A 27,611-nucleotide genomic window follows, 5' to 3' on the forward strand; every position below is an offset into this window, starting at 1 on the left:
AATTGTTTCTCTTTTTTGTGTGTGAATAGCATATAATTTGTTCTTTTATGTGCATCTACAAAGCCGTTTGGTATAATTGTGCGTTGGGAATCATCCAAGATGATTGATAGGGGTGCTTTGTGAGAAAGAGAGCCAGGGTCCTAACGGGAGAGCCACCATCTGGACACAAGTCTTTATTATTCTATTGCCAGAAAGTCAAATCCAAACAACAGCAATAAGCAAAGTGGAAAGGGCTTATTTTTGCAGATCAATTATATTTTACATTCCCCAAATTATTTTCATTTTAAGCAAAAGAAAATTCTCCAAATCAAAAAATTACTTCAGTACCCAGGAGAGTCAGCGATAGGCAAGACCTGCAACAGACAAAATGGTAAACAGTAGTTGGTTTTGAAAAAATTGAATTGCATCGTGTAAATCCTCACTGAGTGCAGTTTGTGTTGCAGACAATATAGATCAGATGGCACCGAAATCGCCAACATGCAAGGTATGGTTGGCAGCACTCAAAACAACAAAGTCTCGCAAGACTGCTCCAAGTGTGGTTGTCAGGAGCGAGATTATGAATCCTCGGTTTATTAGCTGGAGGAGTGCGTAATGTCACTTAGAGACACTCCGACAGGAACCCCCCTCCCATCCCAATTACAAGATGTAGGGAGCAGCTGGCATTCCAGTTTGTAATAACAACCCCCATCCCAATTAGATGTCGAGATCCGCTCGCTGGAGTCTTTAAACTTGACACGAGTTTCCGGCAGCCGAGAAAACCCCAAAGAATCCACCAAAACATAAATAATGATTTCATTCAACAGCGTCAGCAGCCTACCTAGAAAACAAGGAGTGCCACTTGTCCTTTAATTTATTCCCCTAAAGTAAGGGGCACAAACTATTTTAAATCCGGTCGACACAACAAACCGATTCCATTTTGCTGGAAGTTGAGCTGTATATCGATAATGTGATTAAATTCAATATCAGCATATCAGATACTTCCAGTCAGAAGACAATATGTCAGTATAAGATTTGGTCAGATTGGGTGTTGACCCATGTCATAGTGGTTACCAATAATTGCTGACAGATTACATAAAGGTTAAAAAACAATTTATTTTCATTTGCTTGGGAAAAAACGTTTTACTTCCAAGTATTTTCTTTTCCAAGATGCACCTTAATGAGAAGTGAATAAAGTACACTTGCATGTAGTTGCGAGAGCTCCAAACATCCCAGAAAAATTAAGGGCTGCAAAGGGGGGTGAGGGGGTAAGAGTTAAAGAGCTGGCAGAATAAACTCATTCTACTAACAAGCAGGTTTTGCATCACTATTGTTGAGCAATAACATGCTTTAAAATTCAAGGCTTTGCCATAGCATGCAACACATTCAGGACTCATATATAAGTCAGCTCTCTCGAAAGGGGGAGAGCAGCCTATGTTCCACTGTGACTATGGCAAATTTAATTCTCTATTGGTGCTTGGTAGCTTCTGCAACCTGTGGGGGTTCCATTGGGTTGGGTGACAGTGTAATAGGATGCAAGTGCATGCTAACAATTCCACAAATTGAGTTCGCAATCTCAGTCATGCCATCATAGTGAGGGACAAGCATAGTTTGGAAGGAAAAAATAAAGAAGAGTTGCCCCAACTCATGCTCTGGCTCTGCAACGCACCAGTCCTGAGCCATCTTCTAAACAATACCTTTTCCTGCGTTCTCAATAGGATCTTGTGCTGGGGTACAAGATTGGAAGAAGCAAAGAGAGAAAAAAATGCAGCAATATTTTTCCAAAGTTGTTTTCTCAGTAATGTAAATCATGAATCTATATTGTAAACAAGTATACTACAATGTAGTCTTGATAAGTCCTAAAATTAAATTGATAACCGAGTCAAATGATGCCAATATTGTTTTTAATAGTAAGGAGAAAGTTAATCCTAGAAGTATTAAGAAAGTGAACGGATTTGAAAATTACTGCATAATTCAAAGATCTACTGCCGCTCGATGGTTTTTACACAGGCTGACGGTATTGTCCTAAAATGCAGTGATCTAAGCCTTGTGTAACATGGTTTCTATGTGTCAATCATTGGGTTAAATCCTTACCTTGTGTATTAGACTTACTGTATCATTAACTTAAAACAGACCCCTTTAGATATTTGACAGGCTGTATTCATCAAGCTTGATTATTGTTACTACTGATTTGTTACTATAAGTTTTATAATTGTTAAATATTCTTTTGCCCAACCATTTTCAAGGTTGTGATATCATGGCCTGCTTTGGCAACAATTGCTATGTTGTAATGTTACCTCACAAAAAAAAGTCACGATGTGGAGATGCCAGCGTTGGACTGGGGTGGGCACAGTAAGAAGTTTTACAACACCAAGTTAAAGTCTCACACGTTTGTTTGGAATCACAAGCATTTGGAGAGTAGCTCCTTCATCAGGCAGATATTGATAAACTGAGGAAGACATTAATAAACTTGCAGAATGGACAGGTAATTGGCAAATTAACTTCAATATAGATCAGCATGCGGTGGCTCATTTTGGTAGGAAGAATAAAGAGGTCACACTCAAATTGAAAACAAGTCTCTAAATGGGGTAGGGTGGCAGATAGATTTGGAGGTAGAGATATTGATATTTATTGTCACATGTACCGAAGTACAGTGAAAAGTATTTTTCTGCGGCCAAGAGAACGTACATAGTAGACAAAAGAATAATCAACAGAGTACATTGATGCATAAAGCATTCAAAGAAGCAACACATGTTAACATGACCACATAAAAAAGCAAGGCACTGGGTTTCAGTTCCAGAGCAATAGAATTGAAAAGCAGAGAGGTTATGTTAAACTAGTATAGAACCTTGATTAGACCACATTTGGCATATTGTGAACAGCTCTGGTCTCCATATTATATTATAAAAATGAGGCACTAGAAAAAGAACAAGAAAGATTTTCTGAAATGATAGCAGAACAGAGCGGTTACACCGACAGGAAGGATTGACCAATTGCTTTTGGTAAGATCAAGCGTCAGATCAAACCCAAGTTGTGGTGCATTGCCTTTTCTTGTCAGCTTGGATCTTGTATCTCTCTCTTGTGGAAACCATGAATGGCTTCAATTTGAATTTAATTGGAGTTTGGACAAGCAATGAGATGGATTAAGGGTTTGCCCCGTCCATTCTGCACATTGGTTTTGTAACTTTAAGAATGGGATAAAAAAAACATTTTAAAAGGAGAAAAAAAAAAGGAAAGATTGGACAGGCTGGATCCCTATTTTCTAGAAAAAAGGCAGAGGGTGATCTGATTAAAAGTCTTTAAGATTATGAAGGAATTTAATAGGGTGGACATTGGGAGGATGTTTTCACTTGAGGACAAGAGCAGAACTAAGGGACATAAATATAAGATTGTCACAAAAATATTCAAATGGAAAATTCAGGATGAACTCCTTCACACAGAATATAGATGTATTAAATAAGTTACATAAGTTCCTGAGACACAAAGAAATAGGATATGTTGATGGGTTGAAGAAGGGTGGGAGGAGGCTCATATAGAGCATAAATGCTGGCATGGACCTGTTGGGCTGAATGGCCTGTTTCTCCACTGTAAATACTTTGCAAGATTATAGATGGTATCCAGACAGTACATGTCGATATACTGTTTGCAGCTATGTTTGATAAATAACAGCTCATAATATTAAAGTAAATATCTTAAAACAACCCAATTTTATTATCTTTTACAGTGAAATTTATATTTCCAAAATCTTTATCTAACCCTATCCAACTAAAATTTAGAATTTAAAAAAGCTGGAAATACTCAGTAGGTCTGACAGCATTTGTGGAGAGAGAAGCTGAATTAGCATTTAAGGTTGAGGACCTTTCATTAGAACATTCTGCTGAGTATTAAGTTATTTTTTTGTTTTTATTTCAGATTTCCAGCATCTCTAGTACTTTGCTGTAATATTCAGAATGTTGCTTTTAATAATAAAGCAAAAAGAAACTGTAACCAAAAACAAACTGACATTTTCAATTAATTTTAAGTAGTTAAATGTTTACTGCTCAGAACAGAGTTTTTGTACCAATGAAAGTTGATCAGAATTACATAAGCTCTTGCTTCTCAGCATGCCTGCTCTAGCTCAGTATGATTCCAAGAATACCAGCAGCAATTCTCGGTGGGAACGCTTGCTGCAAGCCTCAAAAGTATTTGTGTTGGCTGTAGATGAGTTGTCTGTGAATTGAAAGAAGAATCCCAATTTTGAATAGGACCAAGATGGCTGTCACTATGAAAAAGTTCAACATGCAAGGCAGTTTGATCGCCTCGCAAAATCTCAAGAGATGTGTGTGTTTGTGAAATGAAGTGACATGACTAGGACGCACATCTGTAGATACTTTTGCATATTTGTAAATTCCTGCACATTGTCTTCATCTGTCCTCAAGTTGGAAAAATATCCAACAAGTCATTGATGTGAAGGTTAAGTGACCAAGATTAGAAGAGAAAAATCCGATTCTTCAGGGTAGCCATGCTTCTTCACCAAGTTCTGCATAATATAGAAACTAAGGTGCTTGCATTCCTAAAGAGTACATGTTAGCAACAGAAGCAGATTTGGTAAATTATGACACCATGTTTATATTTTAGCGAATATAAGCATTGGCAATAATGAATAAATAATTACATTTTGTATAGCACTGTCTGTGCGGAGTCTGCACGTTCTCCCAGAAATCCCGAAAGACGTGTTTGTTAGGTGAATTGGACATTCTGAATTCTCCCTCACTGTACCCAAAAGGCGCCATAGTGTGGCGACATGGGGATTTTCACAGTAACCTCATTGCAGTGTTAATGTAAACCTACTTGTGACACTAATAAAGGTTATTATTATTATTAAAGCTTTTAGCAGATGCTGGTGCAGAAATGCTGACCCAAGGGTAGCATGGTGGCGCAGTGGGTTAGCCCTGATGCCTCACGGCGCCGAGGTCCCAGGTTTGATCCCGGCTCTGGGTCACTGTCCGTGTGGAGTTTGCACATTCTCCCCATGTTTGCGTGGGTTTCGCCCCCACAATCCAAAGATGTGCAAGGCTAGGTGGATTGGCCACGCTAAATTGCCCCTTAATTGGAAAAATGAATTGGGTACTCTAAATTTATTTTTAAAAAAGAAATGCTGACGCAGTTACTTTGTATGATACAGGTTATAGTTCATGGGTCAAAGGGTATAGTTTATTCACATCCAGCTGGGGTTTACACTTTCCACTGAGTGCAAAATTATTATTTGTATCTTAGCCTGTTGTATAATTATTTTTATTTTGCTTATTTTCTCTCTATATGGTTGTTGATTTAACAAAGAATTGAAAATTGCTGTCATCAAATGACATCAATTGGTAAGATCAAAAAACCATAGGTGCGTTTCTTTTACACACACTTGGCCTAAAAACGTGACCAGTTTGATTCTTCTAGAGTTCCGTTTTGTGGGCTTTTGGGAAACCTTAACAATTCAGATAAGAGAACATTTGATTCTCTGCCCTTGGTCCAAATTAAGCTACTTCTGTATACAAGTTCAAAGGTTTGTCTCAAACTTTGGCAACAACAGCAAGAAGCAAATTATATTTAGCAAAATAAAAACAAACTGATGCATAACTCCTGAGATTCAAAGATTTGTAGCAGCAGTACTTCCCTGCATTTGATGACAACAATTTTAAATTATACACTTAGCACATTGAACACACCGCAGCTGGCCATTTACATCATCCGCTTACAGTGACGAGAGAAAAACTGGACAGGAAGGATTATACATGCAAGTATGCCTGACTTTCCATCCACTTAAATTATTGGACAAGAAATTGAACAGGCTTCCTTACAATGTGTGATCGTCCCTGCCCACTTTTCCTCTACACAGCAAATCTGATAAGATAAAGCACGAGGATGGGAAAATCTGCACCATAGTTTCCCTGGAACATATCCAGCTGGCTATACTCAGGTGGCTGGAAGATACAAATTAAAGAAGTGACAGTCAATTTTATAATGGTTTAGGCTCCACTGTTGTCCACATATCATGGCTTACTATTTTATAGTTAAACCTTTTATAATTACACAGATCCTGCTTTCTTATTTTCGCGTTTGCTTCATACAGATCTCTTGTAACTGGTGGTATGGGCTCAGTTTTGGATAAATGGGCTAACTCATCCATGTAGCTCCACTGAAGGCTATCCAATTTATGAAAATGTCTGTGGGGAATTCCATGATGCAAAGAGGACTGGTATTCCTCTTCTGTTAGCATGTCCATTTCAGCTTTAGGTGGTAGCTTATGGGTACCATCTAAAGACGCCAATGCAAACAAAACCTGGTTGTGGAACAAAGGAAAAGGACAAACAGTCTGGCATAAACCAATAAAAAAGAGAGTTGGAAAGGTTGTGTGAACAATATGTTTGTAAAGTGGTGTAACTCTGTAATCTTTCACCTTTAAGTCCACGTCTTTAAGAAAAGGAAAAGAATAGTTATAACCAGTGCAGAACATGAAAACATCTGCAGGATACTCCATTCCATCATCACAAATCACTCCAGTTTCTGAAAACCTGTTCACACCTTTGACTTGCAGGAAATTTGGAGGCAGCTGTGAGGATATCGGCAGATTATTGTGTATCAACACAACTTGATTTGCAACCGGACATAACTCCAATGCTATATCAGTTCCTGATGGACCAGCACCAAGGAGAACCAGATTCTTTCCAGTGAAAGGCTCAGCAAACCTGTACTCGTGACTGTGCATTTTCTGTCCTTTGAAATGTTCAATTTCAGGGATGTGAGGGATGAAAGGATCAGAATAGTGGCTGCAAATACAAATTAAAACATAGTAAGAACTTAATTATTGTGACATTTTAAAAGCCATCTAAATATAACAAAGACATTTCAAAGATTTACAAAAGCTTGCTCATGAGGTGTTAGATCTTTCTGCTTGCTATAAACCTATGTTTAATTGGGGAACAGGTGTACATTTGATTTACAAATTTCTCATTTATTACAGTTTTGTTAAGGGAACCATGGCACACAATTCGTGGTCAGTGGCAAAGAAACGGTACACATCATTCTTCATGCTCACAGCTGTCCACAGAGTTTGTGTGGGCTTTTGATCAGCAATTTATGGTAATTAGAGATCTTTCACAGTATGGCGCCCTCTACAGGGCATCTGTGATAAAACAGCAACAGCATATATACATATATATCTAAAACCAATCAGATTGAAGAATCTTCATGGAGCCATGCAGGGTCTCAACCATGAAGTGTGAATTAGAATATTTAATTCAATGGAAAATCATATACAGAAAGCAAAATAATGAGGGAAAGAAAGATGGGACTTAGATGGAATCAGAAAAAATATATTTTTAAAATCTTCAATAATAAATTCTGAGGGAATGGCACTCTGCACATGCAAAATTAAATGTTCTGGGCCAGAAACATTTTTTTGGCAGTAATTAAGTTTTGACACACCATTCAAAATTTCACTTACCCCTGAATGAACAAGCCCTAACTTTTACTGCCCTTGTTTATGGTTGACCAGTGGGCAAATATTACAATTTCGTGTGTTTTACTGCTGAATCTATTGGCAAGTGTAACAAAGCTCGGGAGGGTTGGGGGAGAAGCAGGAAAAATGCAGACAGTATATTGGGGATTTTGTGTTTATCAGCATATGAATGAACTCCAGAAGTTCCTGTCCGTTTTATTTGATAATACCGCCAGTGCTAATAGCCTCACCATTATTCCTATTGTAAAATCTGGACCACTGTAGAGGGGAAGGCACATTGTACACCTGCTTTATGAATAAATGATTAAATGTATTCAATGGTAGCAAACTTAATCCCATTTACAGCAGAATCTGTAGGCAGCCCCAATCGCCTTCTTTCTGCTGTGATAAACGTTTTCAATTAGATTGATAGACAATATGTCTTGCAGCTACAATGCTTCACATCAGATAGCATTTAGACCTCAACCCATCCTCTGAGCCAAAGGTGGCTGTAAGAAAATGGGTTGTCAAAATTACGTGAAAAATAGATGCGGAGAAACAAATTATTGTTGAATTTATTTCAGATACCTTGGAGATAAAAATAAGCATTTCTCATTGTTAAAATTTAGTATTGCAGACTCACCCATTACAAATAATAACAGAATCAAATCTGTCCCTACTACGACAATGACTGTTCAGATTCAAGCAGGTTACTTCCCATGTGTTCTGAGCATCTCCAGTGGTTCCAAAAACAGGATTCAATAGTTCAACATATGTGCGAAACTGTGAAAAGATTTGCCAAGTATTCACACATTTCTCAAAGATATAAATATAATATATCTGTTGTAAAACAAAACACCCCGCCCTCTGGAATTACTCCTTCCAATATTACTTACCATAAACACGCAATTTGATAAAGATTTGGATAGGCAGGTGGCGGAAGGGGATGGTAGTGGGAAGGTTATAACATGGATGCAAAGGAAGACATTTAGTGGAGATTGAAAGGGCTATTTCAATAACCTTGGTAAAATATAGTGCTGCACGAGCCCAAAATCTGCAGCAGTGGTACAATAAACGTCCCTCTCATCGATTCTCCAAAGCCAGCTCATGGATGTTATTTTAACATGCTTCCTGCAAAGCATGAACCAAGGGAAGGATCTGGTCAGTGGTTCACAAGAGACCAATCTAAAGCTTTTGAAGATGAGTGTAGCAAAGTTTACAATTACAAATTGTATCAACATCATGGTGGTTACCACTGACCAAAAAGTTAACTGGACTAGCCACATAAATACAGTGGCTACAAGAGAAAGTCAGAAGCTAGATATCTGCAGCCAACAACTCACCTCCTGACTCTCCAGAGCCTGTCTCCAAATCAGGAGTGTGATGGAATACTCTCCCCTTGCTTGGATGAGTGCAGCTGCAACCACACTCAAGAAGCTCGACACATCCAGGACAAAGCAGCCCACTATTGGCAGCCCATCCACAAACGTTTACTCCCTCCATCACCAATGCACAGTAGCAGCAGTGTATACCATCTACAAGTTGCACTATTGGAACTCCCCAAGGCTTCTTAGGCAGTACCTTCCAAACCCACGACTACTACCATCTAGACAGACATGGGCAGCAGATACCAGGGAACAACCACCACCAGGAAGTCCCCCTCCAAGCCACTCACCATCCTGACTTGGAAATATATCGACATTCCTGCACTGTTGTTCAGTCAAAATCCTGGAACTCCCTCCCTAACAACACTGTCGGTGTACCCACACCACGTGGGCTGCAGCCGATCAAGAAGGCAACTCACCAGCTCCTTCTGAATAGCAATCAGGGAGGGCAATAAATACTAGCCTAGCCAGCGAAACCCACGTTGCTTGAATGAATAAACTAAATGAAAGAGTAGTCTCAGACTTGTGATAGCTAGTGAAATTAAAGGGATGTGGGTATTTAAAGACAAATGTGTGCAGAATGCCCAGACATCAGTTGGGACCAGTCAAGATGCAATTTGTAATTGTAAACTTTGCTACACTCATCTTCCAAGAGCCTTAGATTGGTCTCTTGTGAACCAGTGATCCCCTGTAGTTTGCAACAGTGTGTAGCATTGAATAACAGATTATGCTATTCACTGTGAAATGATGCTACATTGGCCAACGACTCTAATCTGCAGCCTAGCAAAACTTACACATAAAGTGGGTAAATACTTAAGCTTGTTAAATTAGATGAATGCCAAATTGCAAACCAGAAATAAACTGGTGTACAACCTGCTCACCCAATACGATATTCCTTGCATTCCAGTAGCACACACATCAGGCTGCTACATGGGCTTAATAATCGGTTCCTAGGGAGAAATAAGAAATCGAGAAGTATGCCCTGCATAACAGATTCAGGAAAACTGATGACAGAAGCTGTAAACAAGTTGTTTGCTATGTTTTATCAACAGAGAGGCAGTACGGTGGCGTAGTCGTTAGCATTGCTGCCTCACGGCGCCGTGGTCCCAGGTTCGATCCCAGCTCTGGGTCACTGTCCGTGTGGAGTTTGCACATTCTCCCCGTGTTTGCGTGGGTTTCGCCCCCACAACCCAAAAGATATGCAGGGTAGGTGGATTGGCCACGCTAAATTGCCCCTTAATTGGTAAAAAAATAAATAATTAAGTACTCCAAATTTTTTTTAAAAAATGTTTTATCAACAGGAAGTATGATGAAAAACAATGGGATAGAGAAGGCAAGACGTTTGGCCCCTTGAGCCTGTTCCACCAGTCAATCAATGAGATGGTGGATGATCTGCATCTCAAGTCTATTACCATATCCTGGTTCCATAATCGTTAATACTTTTTCCTGATAAAAATCAGGGAAGGACATGTTTATTTAAGAACTGGTACCTAGAACAATGATCTGGTAGAACAACAAATATCACCTCAACTTTAACAGCAATGTTTTTTTTATTTAAAAAAAAAAATTTAGAGTACCCAATTCATTTTTCCCAATTAAGGGGCAATTTACCATGGCCAATCCACCTAGCCTGGCACATCTTTGTGTTGTGGGGGCGAAACCCACGCAAACACGGGGAGAATGTGCAAATTCCACACGGACAGTGACCCAGAGCCGAGATCGAACCTGGGACCTCGGCGCCGTGAGGCATTAGGGCTAACCCACTGCGCCACCATGCTGCCCTCTAACAGCAATGTTATACAGTCTGAGTTGAACTCTTCTTACTATACTTTGGGTAAGTGTTCCAACCAATTCACAGTTAAAGAACTGAAAACAACTAAGGTCCAACCCTGTGACTTCAGAGAAAGTTCAACACTGACCTGTAACTTCCTCAGAGTGACAATCACCGACTAACAGCCACTCTGGAGGGACTTAACCTCATTGAAATTCCAAAGCCCTTTTCTCACCTGACCTTCCTCACCAAGGCCGGGCGAGATAGTAGCAGCAAAGCGCACCCCCAGCTGCATCAATGTGGAGCACAAAAAGGAAAGATATGCCCCTTTTTATGGCACCAGCTGTCATAATATTCAGGTAAACATCATGGTGCAAACAGACATACATACTGATGGACAGATCAACGGACCAATCAACACACACACAACACATCCACCATGTGCTGAGTGCCACTCCAAGATAGTGTTAGGAATAGGTCCACAGATTCTAGGGTTATGATCGAACCTCAGTAACCAGTTAACCACTGTAAATATATGTTAGTAATAAAACTGAGTTGTACCATTCGCAACCGTGTTGGTTCGTCTGTGTAGCAGAGCACCCAACACATCACTAGCTTCTGTAAAATAAGTGTTTAAAAGGACAATTTAAGGGAAGCAGGCAAGTTTGAAATGTAAGTGCTAAATGGGAGTTCAGACATCGGCGGCGGACGGAGTCAGATGGGGGATAGCAGGGTCAGGCCGGGGGCAGTTGTCAGAAAGCGAGGGAGACCCATGTGGAGGGGGGCAGGCGGCAAAATCTGCAGATTGTGGGACTTCTGGAGGGAGTGGAGGGAACGAGGACAATTGGCTATGTTGCGAGGATGCTGGCCAGGTTGGTGGAAGAGAAGGAGCTGGACAAGGTCCCGAAGGTGGATTGGGCCCATAGGTCCATGAGGCAGAGGCCAAGAGTGGGAGAGTCGCCTCAGGTGGTGATTGCCCTGGAACTTGTGCATATGCACAAAGAAAAGATTCTGAGGCGGGAGGCAACGCGGCAGTTATGGAGGATGAATTTGGTCATGGGCGGGCAGGGAGACATCTTGGATGGGCCCAATTCAGAGTGGAGCCCAAGGGTGATGATGCCGGACTCTAGGGGAGAGGGGATGTGGAAGCCTCCAGTGAGTATCGGTAAACAGTCCAGGGTGTTTGCGCACTTGAAGAGTTTGAAAGCAGAGGTGATTTTCTTGCAGGAGACACATTTCTGGGTGAAAGATCAGATGAGATTGAGGAAGGGGTGGGTGGGGCAAGTGTGCCACTCGGGGTTTGAATCGAAGCCGAGGGGGGCTGCCAAATTGTTGAGCAAGAAAACGGGGTTTACAGGGGCCAGGTTAAGTACGAGACCCGGGGAGAGGGGTTTCTGATAGTGAGTAGGTTGCTAGTGGGGACTTCGCTGGTGTTGGTGGATGTGAATGTCCAATTGGGATGATGCCAGATTCATGAAGAGGCTGTTGGGTGCAATCCCGGACTTGGACTCACACCGGCTGGTTAAGGGGGGCTTGGGGCGGGATTTCAATTGTGTATTGGATTCCTGGGGAGGTCGAAAATGGCACAAGAGCAGGGAGGGTTTATGGAGAGGATGGGGATGGTGGATGCGTGGAGGTTTGGGCACCCAGGAGAGAGGGAGAATTCCTTCTTCTCGCACGCGTATAGGATTTATTCCAGGATTGACTTTCTTGCAGTGAGCCGGGTCGAAGTTGCGGAGTATGCAATGATTTCGGACCATGCTCCCCACTATGTAGACAGGAGTCTATGTTCGGGTCAGGCACAGAGGCTGGAATGAAGGTTGGAATCGGAGCTGACAAGGAATTCTGTGGGAAGGTGGCGGTGGCGATTAATAGAATCATGGAATCTACAGTGCAGAAGGAGGCCATTCAGCCTATCAAGTCTGCACCAGTCCCTGGAAAGAGAACCCTACCTAAGCTGACACCTCCACCCTACCCCCGTAACCCAGTAACCCCACCCCTTTTTGGATGCCAAGGGCAATTTAGCATGGCCAATCCATCTAACCTGCACATCTTTGGACTATGGGAGGAAACCGGAGCAGCCAGAGGAATCCCACGCAGACACGGGGAGAACGTGTAGACTCCACACAGACAGTGACTCAAGGTGGGAATCGAACCTGGAACCATGGAGCTGTGAAGCAACTGTGCTACTGTGCCTATATTATGTTGAGCTCAATCAGAAAGGGGAGGTACCGGCAGTCATGTTTTGGGAGACCTTGAAAGCGGTGGTCCGGGAAAAATTATTTCGTTCAATGCCCGTAAAGGTAGGATGAGGGGGGAGGAACACTGTCTGTTGGACGAGATAGTTGCGATGAATCGGAGGTATTCTGTGGCCCCCACAAAGGAGTTGTTGGCAGAAAGAAAGAAGATGCAGGGGCAGTTTGACCAGTTGACAACAGACTGAGCGGTGGGTCAGCGTGGGTGTGTCAGGTGGATGTACCTTTAAGAAATAGGTGTTTTATCAAATAGCTGCAGTGATGTCACTGTGTGGGTGGAGCTGGCTGTCTGTCTTGCACTTTCGTTTTGAGTTGGGCGCAGCAGTGTGTTTGGCTTCGTTTTCAGAGATGGAAACTGCATTGAAAGTAAGCAACTGTATAATGATTTCTCTCTCTACAAGCTCAGGAATGTCTCCAGATCATTGATGATTTCAAAGTAATAGCTGTTTCTGTAGAGCATTTAAACCTGCTGTTTGTATTTAAAAAAGGATTTAACTTATGGCTGTTGTTTGGGAAGTTATAAAGGGTTACCTATAGAATATTGTATTTGGGAAAGTATCAGTGTTTGTAGTTGATAAGTGGCAGCACGGTAGCATTGTGGATAGCACAATTGCTTCACAGCTCCAGGGTCCCAGGTTCGATTCCGGCTTGGGCCACTGTCTGTGCGGAGTCTGCACGTCCTCCCCGTGTGTGCGTGGGTTTCCTCCGGGTGCTCCGGTTTCCTCCCACAGTCCAAAGATGTGCAGGTTAGGTGGATTGGCCATGATAAATTGCCCTTAGTGTCCAAAATTGTCCTTAGTGTTGGGTGGGGTTTCTGGGTTATGGGGATAGGGTGGAGGTGTTGACCTTGGGTAGGGTGCTCTTTCAAAGAGCCGGTGCAGACTCGATGGGCCGAATGGCCTCCTTCTGCACTGTAAATTCTATGATAATCTATGATAAGATGTTCACTGTGTGTTTATAAAGTGTTAACTGGATTCATAGAATAAACATTGTTGTGTTTTAAATATACTTTAGCTCTCTGTTGTACCACAACTGTTAAGTGGGCCGTTGTGCTCCCCATAATCAAAATCTATTTAAAGTTGTGGGTCAGGTGAACTCCATGATACACTTTGGGGTTCTCTAAACCCTGGCCCATAATAGGCGGGTGCAGTATATGTGCGGAGAAGGCGGGTTGCATGCTTGCCCACCAGCTGCGGCGATGGGCAGCAGCAAGGGGAATTCTTCAGGTGAGGGCAGGGCATCAGGGGAGGACAGATGAGGTGTTTAAGGCCTTTTATGAGGGGCTGTACAGGCTGAGCTGGGGGGTGGGGAGGAGGCCGATATGGGTCGGTCTTTGGATGGGTTGGAGGATGGGAAGAGGTACGTGTTGGAGGAGCCATTAGGAATAAAGGGGGTGATGGAGTGTATTGGAATGATGGAGTCAGGGAAGGCACCGGGGACGGATGGCTTTCCGGCAGAATTTTATAAGCAGTAATGATGGCGTTGGCCCCCCACCTTTTGGGAATCGTTAGTGAAGTGGTGGAAAAGGGGAGCTGCCGGCTATGTTGGTGTAGGCATCGCTTTCGCTGATCCCGGAAAAGGGGAAGGATCCATTGGAGTGCGGGTCCTCGAGGCTCATCTCACTGCTAAATATGGAGGTGAAAATCCTGGCAAAGGCATTGGCACGAAGGTTAGAGGGGTGTGTGCCAGAGGCGGTTTTGGAGTGGCTTTGTGAAGGGGAGGCAGCTCTCTAGTAATATTAGGAAGTGCGAAATATAGTCAGGGGGCGGGTGCCAGAGGTGATAATGTCCATAGATGCGGAAAAGGTTTTTGATCGGGTAGAATGGAGGTATCTGTTTGTGATTCTGGGGAGGTTTGGGTTTGGGCCAAGGTTTGTAGCATGGGTTTGGTTGTTGTATGCATCCCCCTTGGCAAGTGTGTGAATGAATGAGAAGAACTCGGGGTATTTTGGTTGTATAGGGGGGCGAGGCATGAGTGCCCGCTGTTGTTTGAATTGGCGATTGAGCCCTTGGTGATGGCACTTCGGGCCTCAGTTGAGTGGCACGGGTTTGTGAGAAGGGGGGGGTGGGGGGGGGGGGGGGGGGGGTGGAGCACCAAGTGTCGTTGTACGCCAAAAATCTGTTGTTGTTCATGTTGCACCCATTGGAAAGCATGGGCAGAATCATGGGCTTACTGGAAAGGTATGGGGCTTTTTCGGGTTATAAATTGAATGTAGGGAAAAGTGAATTGTTTCCAGTGAATGCAGCGGGGCACGAGGCAAACTTGGGAACTCTGCCATTTAAGGTGGCAAGGAAGCGGTTTCGGTACCTGGGGATCCAGGTATCGCATGAGTGGACCACAATGCAAAGATGAAACCTGACGGGGTTTAGTGGAGGAAGTCAAGGGGGATCTTAAAGATGGCATACACTGCACCTGACATTGGTGGGGAGGGTGCAGGTGGTGAAGATGAATGTGCTGTCGAGATTCCTGTTTGTGTTTCAGTCCCTCCCGATTTATCTCCCCAAGGCCTTTTTTCCAGAAGGCGGATGCGTTAATCGTGGAATTTATGTGGGCAGGGAAGGTGCCGAGGGTGAAGAGGGTTTTGTTGCAGAGGCAGAGGCGAAAAGGGGGGGTCGGCGCTTCCAAACTTGTTGCACTATTATTGGGCAGCGAACATGGAGAAGGTGAGATGGGGGGAGGGGGAGTCTTGTCAGGGTACGGGCCTGAGGGCTCTGGTGAAGGCCCTGTTACCGCTCGTTCCGGGAAGGTATACGGGGAGTCTGGTGAAGGAGTCATAAATAAAAATCTGGAAGCAGCTGAGGAGGCACTTTAAATTGGGTCACACGTTGGTGTTGATGCCATTGTGTGGGAGATGGATGGGATGTCTAGGTGGTGGAGGAAGGAGGCGTTGGAGCCGGTTGGGATCATATTTTCAGAGGGGAGGTTCGCTGGGTAGAGGAGCTTCGGAAGAGGTTTGAGTTACCAAGAGGAGTGAGTTTAGGTACTGGCAAGTGTGAGACTTTGCACGTAAAGAGCTGTCTACATAGCACAGTGGGCTAAACAGCTGGCTTGTAATGCAGAACAAGGCCAGCAGCGCGGGTTCAATTCTCATTCCGGCCTCCCTGAACAGGCGCCGGAATGTGGCGGCTAGGGACTTTTCACAGTAACTTTGTTGAAGCCTACTTGTGACAATAAGTGATTATTATTATTGCATTCCCTCAGGTACTGGAGTAATCGCTTCTGGAAAAAAGGGGAGGGGCAGGGAAGAACAATGGAGGACTGGAGCAGGAAGACATCTGACCGGGGGGAGGGTGGGTGGTCGGAGTCAGACCCGGACTGCGGGCGGATCTGACTTAGACTGGGGGAGCAAAAGGGGTGTCCGATGTCAGGTTGATCTGGGCTGGGGAGTTGTAGGTAGGGGTGGTGTGGGGGTTGTGTATGTGCGGGATGCAGGTTGTTCTGGGCTGGGGAGTTGTAGGTAGGGGTGGTGTGGGGGTTGTGTATGTGCGGGCGGTCCGGCTGCTAAAAATAGTTTCTTTGAAGTTAGGCATGCTTTTTTTTCCTTATTCCAACTATTTCAGAGTAACTAGCAGGGCAAAACTAGCACAATCATCCAAAGTTAGCGATTTAAATGACTTTGATGGGTGGTTCCTAGCCCAGTGCAAATATCATGGGAAGTTAACCCCTCTGGACAATTGCCCTTACATGGTAAACTTCCGAGTGGGATTATCCAGCGCATGATTGGAGTACCCCCCTGTTATACAGTCAATTCACTATGAGAACGAGTGAATACTCAGCTTTATCATCCAGGAACTCGCCTGCCAGTATCTGTTGTAGAAATGAGTGCCACCCACAGGTGGCCGGTCTATATATCCCCCGGTGAGGGCGGAGCCCACCGGGGTTCCAGTACAGTACCTGGAAGTAGACCGTATTATCATTTCCAGGTCATAGTTCACAGCACTATACAGACAGTTCACACCCCTCCCCCAAATGCCAGGCTGGGAAACCAAAAGATTATGCGTTCTTAATGGTGCAACACTTCCTGTACTCTTTTTTTGTTCCTGTTCCATCTATTTTAGATGACAATCTTTGAACTTTCCAAAAGCAACTGTGCAAATTTCATACTGAAACCTTTATGTGGGGTTGAATTTTAAAAGAATCAGTGTATTGTTCCAGATATGACTTCACATCAGTGTGATGGATGAAAGAAGGGAGTTGAGTGTCAAATGGAAAATCCGGGAAGGGCATGACCTCTTTTGGAAGGTTAGTCCTAAAGGAAAGATGAGAGACAAAAGCAAAATCAAACTTTGTGAATTTAACACTGTCGCTCAACAAATTAAAGTTTTTTTTAACATAATAAAGCAGTTATTATAGATGGTAATTTCAGACTTTGTGCTGCCAGTAGGTAATCTTGCCCATCAGAGACATGTAACAATAATTTGGCTGAATTCTGCACATGATTTTTCAACCATTTTTAATTTGATGGACAGAGAAAACACAAACAGCTGATCTGAGATTTTGGCACACATTCCTTTGCAGGAGTGTGAAGTTGAAAATTACCCCACCTTCCTCATCTTAATAAACTACCATTGTTTGATTACAAACGCGATCCTGGCAATAGGCAAGTGTTAATTGTGAGTTAAAATAAGAGTTTGAGGAAATTGGCAAAATAACTAGTGGCACTGTAAGAAAGAAAAAAGCGAAGCAACGAGTCATTGTGATCCAGGATGCACTGCTCTGGTAACAGATTCAATAATAACTTTAAAAAATGAACTTGACAAAAACTTGAACTGCAAAACAACAGCAGGGCTTTGGAGAAAGTATGAGAGTGAGAATAACTCAATGTCTCTTTTAAAAGAGCCAGCGCCAGCAGAATGGGTCAAATGGCCTCCTTCTGTGCCTTATCTTTCTAATTCTACACAATAACTCTATCAGTATTTGAACAGATAAGTTAACATTTAATGTGGTCATCACAGAATGTTAATGTTTTGTTCTCCTTCATAATTTTGATTATTTACAATCTTAGTTGTTAGTTTTTTTTTAAAAATAATTTTTATTGAGGTTTTCGCAAAATATCAACAACAGAATGAAAAAGGAACCCAATAGAATTAAATAAAACAACCCCCGTGCCCCCCTCCCCTATACATAAATAATAAATTAACACCCCGAATTAACACAAAGCAAACATAGCAAATATATACAGCCCCCAGATCCCCCAGTGTAAACAAACAAAAATAAAATAGAAACCCCCCCCCCCTCCCCGGGTTGCTGCTGCTGATCATTGTCTACCGTTCTGCCAGGAAGTCCAAGAGCGGTTGCCACCGCCCCTGAAGAACCCTTGCACCGATCCCCTAAAGGCAAATTTCACCCTCTCCAATTTAATAAACCCCGCCATATCGTTGATTCAGGATTCCACGCTCGGGGGCCTCGCATCCTTCCACTGAAGAAGAATCCTTTGCCGGGCTACCACGGACGCAAAGGCCAGAGTACCGGCCTCTTTCGCCTCCTGCACTCCCGGTTCCCCTGCAACCCCAAATATTGCGAGCCGCCAGCCCGGTTTGACCCTGGATCCTACCACCCTCGACACCGTCCTCGCTATGTCCTTCCAAAATTCCTCCAGCGCTGGGCATGCCCAGAACATATGAGTGTGGTTTGCTGGGCTCCCCGAGCACCTAACACACCTGTCCTCACCCCCAAAGAACCGGCTCATCCTTGTCCCAGTCATGTGTGCCCTGTGCAGCACCTTAAACTGTATGAGGCTGAGCCTTGTGCACGAAGAGGAAGAGTTCACCCTCCCAAGGGCAACTGCCCACGTCCCCTCCTCGATCTCCTCTCCCAACTCCCCCTCCCACTTACCTTTCAACTCCACCACCGAGGCTTCCTCCTCCTCCTGCATCACCTGGTAAGTTTCCGAGATCTTCCCCTCTCCAACCCACCCCCACGAGAGCACCCTGTCCTGTACTGTGCGTGGTAGCCGCCGCGGGAATTCCACCACTTGCCGCCTGGCAAACGCCCTTACCTGTAAATATCTAAAGGTGTTCCCCAGGGGGAGCCCATACTTCTCCTCCAGCTCACCCAGGCTCGAGAACTTCCCATCCACAAACAGGTCCCCAGCTTTCTTATCCCTGCCCTGTGCCAGCCCAAAACCCTGCATCTATTCTCCCTGGGACAAACAGGTGGTTCCCCCGTATTGGGGTCCACACCGAGGCCCCAACTTCCCCCCCTGTGCCGCCTCCACTTCCCCCAAATTTTGAGGGTAGCCGCCACTACCGGGCTCGTGGTATACCTTATTGGAGGGAGCAGCAGCGGCGCCGTTGCCAGTGCCTCCAGACTCGTACCCTCACAAGACGCCGTCTCCAGCCTCTTCCATGCAGCCCCCTCCCCCTCCATCACCCACTTGCGCACCATCGCCGCATTGGCGGCCCAGTAGTACCCACAGAGGTTGGGCAATGCCAGCCCCCCCCCCCATCCCTACTCCGCTCCAGGAACACCCTTCTCACCCTCGGAGTCCCTCGCGCCCACCCAAACCCCGTTATGCTCCTGTTGACCTGCCTAAAGAAGGCCTTCGGGATAAGAATGGGGAGGCACTGGAACAGGAACAAAAACTTTGGGAGCACCGTCATCTTAACTGACTGCACCCTACCTGCCAGGGACAGCAGTAACGCGTCCCACCTCTTGAACTCCTCCTCCATTTGCTCCACCAGCCTCGTGAAATTAAGTCTATGCAGGGCCCCCCCAGCTCCTGGCCATCTGGACCCCCAAATACCTGAAGCTCCTCTCCGCCCTTTTTAGTGAGAGCTCACCAATCCCCCTCTCCTGGTCCCCTGGGTGAACCACGAACAACTCGCTCTTCCCCATGTTGAGCTTGTACCCTGAGAAATGCCCAAACTCCCTGAGGATCCTCATTACCTCTGGCATTCCCCCCACCGGGTCCACCACATATAGCAGCAAGTCGTCTGCAAAGAGCGACACCCTATGCTCCTCCCCATCCCGCACCAATCCCCTCCAGTTCCTCGACTCCTTCAGTGCCATAGCCAGAGGTTCAATCACCAGTGCGAAGAGCAGGGGGGGGACAAGGGACACCCCTGCCTCGTCCCTCGATGCAACCGAAAGTACTCAGACCTCCTCTTGTTCGTGGCCACACTAGCCATCGGGACCTCATAAGAACATAAGAACAAGGAGCAGGAGTAGGCCATCTGGCCCCTCGAGCCTGCTCCACCATTCAATGAGATCATGGCTGATCTTTTGTGGACTCAGCTCCACTTTCCGGCCCGAACACCATAACCCTTAATCCCTTTATTCTTCAAAAAACTATCTATCTTTATCTTAAAAACATTTAATGAAGGAGCCTCTACTGCTTCACTGGGCAAGGAATTCCATAGATTCACAACCCTTTGGGGTGAAGAAGTTTCTCCTAAACTCAGTCCTAAATCTACTTCCCCTTATTTTGAGGCTATGCCCCCTAGTTCTGCTTTCACCCACCAGTGGAAACAACCTGCCCGCATCTATCCTGTCTATTCCCTTCATAATCTTATATGTTTCTATAAGATCCCCCTCATCCTTCTAAATTCCAACGAGTACAGTCCCAGTCTACTCAACCTCTCCTCGTAATCCAACCCCTTCAGCTCTGGGATTAACCTAGTGAATCTCCTCTGCACACCCTCCAGTGCCAGTATGTCCTTTCTCAAGTAAGGAGACCAAAACTGAACACAATACTCCAGGTGTGGCCTCACTAACACCTTATACAATTGCAGCAGAACCTCCCTAGTCTTAAACACCATCCCTCTAGCAATGAAGGACAAAATTCCATTTGCCTTCTTAATCACCTGTTGCACCTGTAAACCAACTTTTTGCGACTCATGCACGAGCACACCCAGGTCTCTCTGCACAGCAGCATGTTTTAATATTTTATCATTTAAATAATAATCCCTTTTGCTGTTATTCCTACCAAAATGGATAACCTCACATTTGTCAACATTGTATTCCATCTGCCAGACCCTAGCCCATTCACTTAGCCTATCCAAATCCTTCTGCAGACTTCCAGTATCCTCTGCACATTTTGCTTTACCACTTATCTTAGTGTCGTCTGCAAACTTGGACACATTGCCCTTGGTCCCCAACTCCAAATCATCTATGTAAATTGTGAACAGTTGTGGACCCAACACTGATCCCGGAGGGACACCACTAGCTACTGATTGCCAACCAGAGAAACATCCATTAATCCCCACTCTTTGCTTTCTATTAATTAACCAATCCTCCATCCATGCTACTACTTTCCCCTTAATGCCATGCATCTTTATCTTATGCAGCAACCTTTTGTGTGGCACCTTGTCAAAGGCTTTCTGGAAATCCAGATATATCACATCCATTGGCTCCCCGTTATCTACCGCACTGTTAATGTCCTCAAAAAATTCCACTAAATTAGTTAGGCATGACCTGCCCTTTATGAACCCATGCTGTGTCTGCCCAATGGGACAATTTCCATCCAGATGCCTCGCTATTTCTTCCTTGATGATAGATTCCAGCATCTTCCCTACTACCAAAGTTAAGCTCACTGGCCTATAATTACCCGCTTTCTGCCTACCTCCTTTTTTAAACAGTGGTGTCATGTTTGCTAATTTCCAATCCGCCGGGACCACCCCAGAGTCTAGTGAATTTTGGTAAATTATCACGAGTGCATTTGCAATTTCCCTAGCCATCTCTTTTAGCACTCTTGGATGCATTCCATCAGGTCCAGGAGACTTGTCTACCTTTAGCCCCATTAGTTGCCCATCACTACCTCCTTGGTGATAACAATCCTCTCAAGGTCCTCACCTGTCATAGCCTCATTTCCATCAGTCACTGGCATGTTATTTGTGTCTTCCACTGTGAAGACCGACCCAAAAAACCTGTTCAGTTCCTCAGCCATTTCATCTCCCATTATTAAATCTCCCCTCTCATCCTCTAAAGGACCAATATTTACCTTAGCCACTCTTTTTTGTATTTGTAGAAACTTTTACTATCTGTTTTTATATTCTGAGCAAGTTTACTCTCATAATCTATCTTACTCTTCTTTATAGATTTTTTAGTAGCTTTCTGTTGCCCCCTAAAGATTTCCCAGTCCTCTAGTCTCCCACTGATCTTTGCTACTTTGTATGTTTTTTCCTTCAATTTGATACTCTCCCTTATTTCCTTAGATATCTACGGTCGATTTTCCCTCTTTTTACCGTCCTTCCTTTTTGTTGGTATAAACCTTTGCTGAGCACTGTGAAAAATCACTTGGAAGGTTCTCCACTGTTCCTCAACTGTTTCACCATAAAGTCTTTGCTCCCAGTCTACCTTCGCTAGTTCTTCTGTCATCCCATTGTAATCTCCTTTGTTTAAGCACAAAACACTAGTGCTTGATTTTACCTTCTCACCCTCCCTCTGTATTTTAAATTCCACCATATTGTGATCGCTCCTTCCGAGAGGATCCCTAACTATGAGATCCTGAATCAATCCTGCCTCATTACACAGGACCAGATCTAGGACCGCTTGTTCCCTTGTAGGTTCCATTACATACTGTTCTAGGAAACTATCGCGGATACATTCTATAAACTCCTCCTCAAGGCTGCCTTGACCGACCTGGTTAAACCAATCGACATGTATATTAAAATCCCCCATGATAACTGCTGTACCATTTCTACATGCATCAGTTATTTCTTTGTTTATTGCCTGCCCCACCATATTGTTACTATTTGGTGGCCTATAGATTACTCCTATCAGTGACTTTTTCGCCTTACTATTCCTGATTTCCACCCAAATGGATTCAACCTTATCCTCCATAGCACCGATGTCATCCCTTACTGTTGCCCGGATGTCATCCTTAAATAACAGAGCTACACCACCTCCCTTACCATCCACTCTGTCCTTCCGAAAAGTTTGATACCCTCGGATATTTAACTCCCAGTCGTGACCATCCTTTAACCATGTTTCAGTAATGGCCACTAAATCATAGTCATTCACGATGATTTGCGCCATCAACTCATTTACCTTATTCCGAATACTACGAGCATTCAGGTAAAGTACACTTATGTTGGCTTTTTTACCTCTGTTCTGAATCTTAACACCTCGATCAGTAACCTCTCGTAAGTTATATTTCCTCTTAACCTTTCTCCTAATTTTCCTTGCCGTTGAACCCATATCTTCATGTAACAACCTGCCGCGTCGCTTACCATTAATGTTTTCACTTCCCGTTTTATTTCTTTTAGTATTCCTGGTCCTATTCACTGAGCTCCCCTCAGTCACTGTACCTTGTACTGTCGCCCTTTTTGATTTTTGACTATGGCTTCTCTGCCTTACACTTTCCCCCTTACTACCTTTTATTTCTGTCCCTGTTTTACTACCTTCCAACTTCCTGCATCGGTTCCCATCCCCCTGCCACATTAGTTTAAACTCTCCCCAACGGCTCTAGCAAACCCCCCCCCAGGACATCAGTTCTAGTCCTGCCCAGGTGCAGACCGTCCGGTTTGTACTGGTCCCACCTCCCCCAGAACTGGTTCCAATGTCCCAGGAATTTGAATCCCTCCCTCTTGCACCATCTCTCGAGCCACGCATTCATCCTCTCTATCCTGACATTCCTACTCTGACTAGCTCATGGCACTGGTAGCAATCCTGAGATTACTACCTTTGGGGTCCTACTTTTTAGTTTAACTCCTAGCTCCCTAAATTCAGCTTGTAGGACCTCGTCCCGTTTTTTACATATATTGTTGGTGCCTATGTGCACCACGACAGCTGGCTGTTCACCCTCCCCCCCCAGAATGTCCTGCAGCCGCTCCGAGACATCCTTGACCCTTGCACCAGGGAGGCAACATACCATCCTGGAGTCTCGATTGCGTCCGCAGAACCGCCTTTCTATTCATTCCCCTTACAATTGAGTCGCCTATCACTATAGCCCTACCATTCTTCTTCCTGCCCAGCTGCGCAGCAGAGCCAGCCACGGTGCCATAAACCTGGCTGCTGCTGCCTTCCCCTGGTGAGCCATCTCCCTCAACAGTATCCAAAGCGGTATATCTGTTTTGCAGGGAGATGACCGCAGAGGACACCTGCACTGCCTTCCTCCTCTTGCTCTGTCTTTTGGTCACCCATTTTCTATCTCCCTCAGTACCTTTCAGCTGCGGTGTGACCAACTCGCTAAATGTGCTATCCACGACGTCCTCAGCATCGCGGATGCTCCAAAGTGAGTCCATCCACAGCTCCAGAGCCGTCAAGCGGTCTAACAGGAGCTGCAACTGGACACACGTCTTGCACGTGAAGGAGCCAGGGACAGTGGACGTGTCCCTGAGCTCCCACATCGCACACGAGGAGCATGACACGGGTCTGAGATCTCCTGCCATGTCTTAAACCTTCGGTTAACTTCAACAACTACAATTTCAACAAAAAAAACAACAAAGAAAAAATAAATATACCAATGAAAGGAAACAGAAACACTACTTACCAGGGATAAAAAGCACTTCTTCCCCACCCAGCTTAGAATTCCCACCTAGATTCAAATTCCCAAACTCACTCTTAGCTGTGTCTCACTCCTGGCTCTGTCTTCTCTGGCTCACTGGGAGAACTCACTGGGAGTGAGTTTACAAGTTGCTCTTTTTAAACTGTCCTGAATTGACTCCCCTCCCCCACCTGCTTTTAGATCAAGGTAGATTTAAGTGACTGACACTTAACTGCCAACCAGTTATGTGAGTGGGTGGGGCAGCCCTTGTTAACCCACACTACACAATACTAGCTTAATTTAAATTAATTTAATCTCCTGAAATTTAAAAGGAGCTGCCTTACTGATTTAATTCAATTCCCTCCTAGGTTCAAATTCCCAAACTCACTCTTAGCTGTGTCTCACTCCTGGCTCTGTCTTCTCTGGCTCACTGGGAGAACTCACTGGGAGTGAGTTTACAAGTTGCTCTTTTTAAACTGTCCTGAATTGACTCCCCTCCCCCACCTGCTTTTAGATCAAGGTAGATTTAAGTGACTGACACTTAACTGCCAACCAGTTATGTGAGTGGGTGGGGCAGCCCTTGTTAACCCACACTACACAATACTAGCTTAATTTAAATTAATTTAATCTCCTGAAATTTAAAAGGAGCTGCCTTACTGATTTAATTCAATTCCCTCCTAGGTTCAAATTCCCAAACTCACTCTTAGCTGTGTCTCACTCCTGGCTCTGTCTTCTCTGGCTCACTGGGAGAACTCACTGGGAGTGAGTTTACAAGTTGCTCTTTTTAAACTGTCCTGAATTGACTCCCCTCCCCCACCTGCTTTTAGATCAAGGTAGATTTAAGTGACTGACACTTAACTGCCAACCAGTTATGTGAGTGGGTGGGGCAGCCCTTGTTAACCCACACTACACAATACTAGCTTAATTTAAATTAATTTAATCTCCTGAAATTTAAAAGGAGCTGCCTTACTGATTTAATTCAATTCCCTCCTAGGTTCAAATTCCCAAACTCACTCTTAGCTGTGTCTCACTCCTGGCTCTGTCTTCTCTGGCTCACTGGGAGAACTCACTGGGAGTGAGTTTACAAGTTGCTCTTTTTAAACTGTCCTGAATTGACTCCCCTCCCCCACCTGCTTTTAGATCAAGGTAGATTTAAGTGACTGACACTTAACTGCCAACCAGTTATGTGAGTGGGTGGGGCAGCCCTTGTTAACCCACACTACACAATACTAGCTTAATTTAAATTAATTTAATCTCCTGAAATTTAAAAGGAGCTGCCTTACTGATTTAATTCAATTCCCTCCTAGGTTCAAATTCCCAAACTCACTCTTAGCTGTGTCTCACTCCTGGCTCTGTCTTCTCTGGCTCACTGGGAGAACTCACTGGGAGTGAGTTTACAAGTTGCTCTTTTTAAACTGTCCTGAATTGACTCCCCTCCCCCACCTGCTTTTAGATCAAGGTAGATTTAAGTGACTGACACTTAACTGCCAACCAGTTATGTGAGTGGGTGGGGCAGCCCTTGTTAACCCACACTACACAATACTAGCTTAATTTAAATTAATTTAATCTCCTGAAATTTAAAAGGAGCTGCCTTACTGATTTAATTCAATTCCCTCCTAGGTTCAAATTCCCAAACTCACTCTTAGCTGTGTCTCACTCCTGGCTCTGTCTTCTCTGGCTCACTGGGAGAACTCACTGGGAGTGAGTTTACAAGTTGCTCTTTTTAAACTGTCCTGAATTGACTCCCCTCCCCCACCTGCTTTTAGATCAAGGTAGATTTAAGTGACTGACACTTAACTGCCAACCAGTTATGTGAGTGGGTGGGGCAGCCCTTGTTAACCCACACTACACAATACTAGCTTAATTTAAATTAATTTAATCTCCTGAAATTTAAAAGGAGCTGCCTTACTGATTTAATTCAATTCCCTCCTAGGTTCAAATTCCCAAACTCACTCTTAGCTGTGTCTCACTCCTGGCTCTGTCTTCTCTGGCTCACTGGGAGAACTCACTGGGAGTGAGTTTACAAGTTGCTCTTTTTAAACTGTCCTGAATTGACTCCCCTCCCCCACCTGCTTTTAGATCAAGGTAGATTTAAGTGACTGACACTTAACTGCCAACCAGTTATGTGAGTGGGTGGGGCAGCCCTTGTTAACCCACACTACACAATACTAGCTTAATTTAAATTAATTTAAACTCCTGTAATTTAAAAGGAGCTGCCTTACTGATTTAATTCAATTCCCTCCTAGATTCAAATTCCCAAACTCACTCTTAGCTGTGTCTCACTCCTGGCTCTGTCGTCTCTGGCTCACTGGGAGAACTCACTGGGAGTGAGTTTACAAGTTGCTCTTTTTAAACTGTCCTGAATTGACTCCCCTCCCCCACCTGCTTTTAGATCAAGGTAGATTTCAGTGACTGACACTTAACTGCCAACCAGTTATGTGAGTGGGTGGGGCAGCCCTTGTTTACCCACACTACACAATACTAGCTTAATTTAAATTAATTTAAACTCCTGTAATTTAAAAGGAGCTGCCTTACTGATTTAATTCAATTCCCTCCTAGATTCAAATTCCCAAACTCACTCTTAGCTGTGTCTCACTCCTGGCTCTGTCTTCTCTGGCTCACTGGGAGAACTCACTGGGAGTGAGTTTACAAGTTGCTCTTTTTAAACTGTCCTGAATTGACCCCCCTCCCCCACCTGCTTTTAGATCAAGGTAGATTTAAGTGACTGACACTTAACTGCCAACCAATTATGTGAGTGGGTGGGGCAGCCCTCGTTAACCCACACTACACAATACTAGCTTAATTTAAATTAATTTAAACTCCTGAAATTTAAAAGGAGCTGCCTTCCTGATTTAATTCAATTCCCTCCTAGGTTCAAATTCCCAAACTCACTCTTAGCTGTGTCTCACTCCTGGCTCTGTCGTCTCTGGCTCACTGGGAGAACTCATACAACAGCCTAACCCACCTGACAAACCCCTCCCCAAACCCAAACCTCTTCAGCACCTCTCACAAGTACCCCCACTCTACCCTATCGAAGGCCTTCTCAGGGTCCATCGCCACCACTATCTCTGCCTCCCCCTCCCTTGTCGGCATCATAATAACGTTCAGGAGCCTCCGCACATTCGCGTTCAACCGCCTCCCCTTCACGTACCCAGTCTGGTCTTCGTGGATCACCTGCGGCACACAATCCTCAATTCTCGTGGCTAAGACCTTTGCCAGCACCTTGGCATCTACGTTTAACAACGAAATTGGCCTGTAAGACACACACTGCAGGGGATCCTTGTCCCGCTCAGGATCAAGGAGATCAGTGCCCGGGACATCGTCG

At 44.4% G+C, this 27,611-nt stretch overlaps 1 protein-coding gene across 1 annotated transcript in view; it reads right to left on the reverse strand.

Annotated features, from left to right (window-relative positions):
- Nucleotides 1-1,865: 1,865 nt before the first annotated feature.
- The window catches only part of LOC140430549 (uncharacterized), a 42,355-nt gene continuing 16,609 nt past the window's right edge, over nucleotides 1,866-27,611 (reverse strand). Inside the window, exons 2-4 of the mRNA XM_072518086.1 lie at nucleotides 16,969-17,107; nucleotides 8,091-8,230; nucleotides 1,866-6,776 (exon numbers count right to left, since the gene is read on the reverse strand). Of these exons, the coding sequence (XP_072374187.1) occupies nucleotides 5,966-6,776; nucleotides 8,091-8,230; nucleotides 16,969-17,107 (1,090 nt within the window). The 3' untranslated portion in view covers nucleotides 1,866-5,965. The remainder of the gene's footprint in view (nucleotides 6,777-8,090; nucleotides 8,231-16,968; nucleotides 17,108-27,611) is intronic.

This window comes from Scyliorhinus torazame, chromosome 10 (genome assembly GCF_047496885.1).
Source record: "Scyliorhinus torazame isolate Kashiwa2021f chromosome 10, sScyTor2.1, whole genome shotgun sequence".
Classification (NCBI taxonomy): Eukaryota; Metazoa; Chordata; class Chondrichthyes; order Carcharhiniformes; family Scyliorhinidae; genus Scyliorhinus; species Scyliorhinus torazame.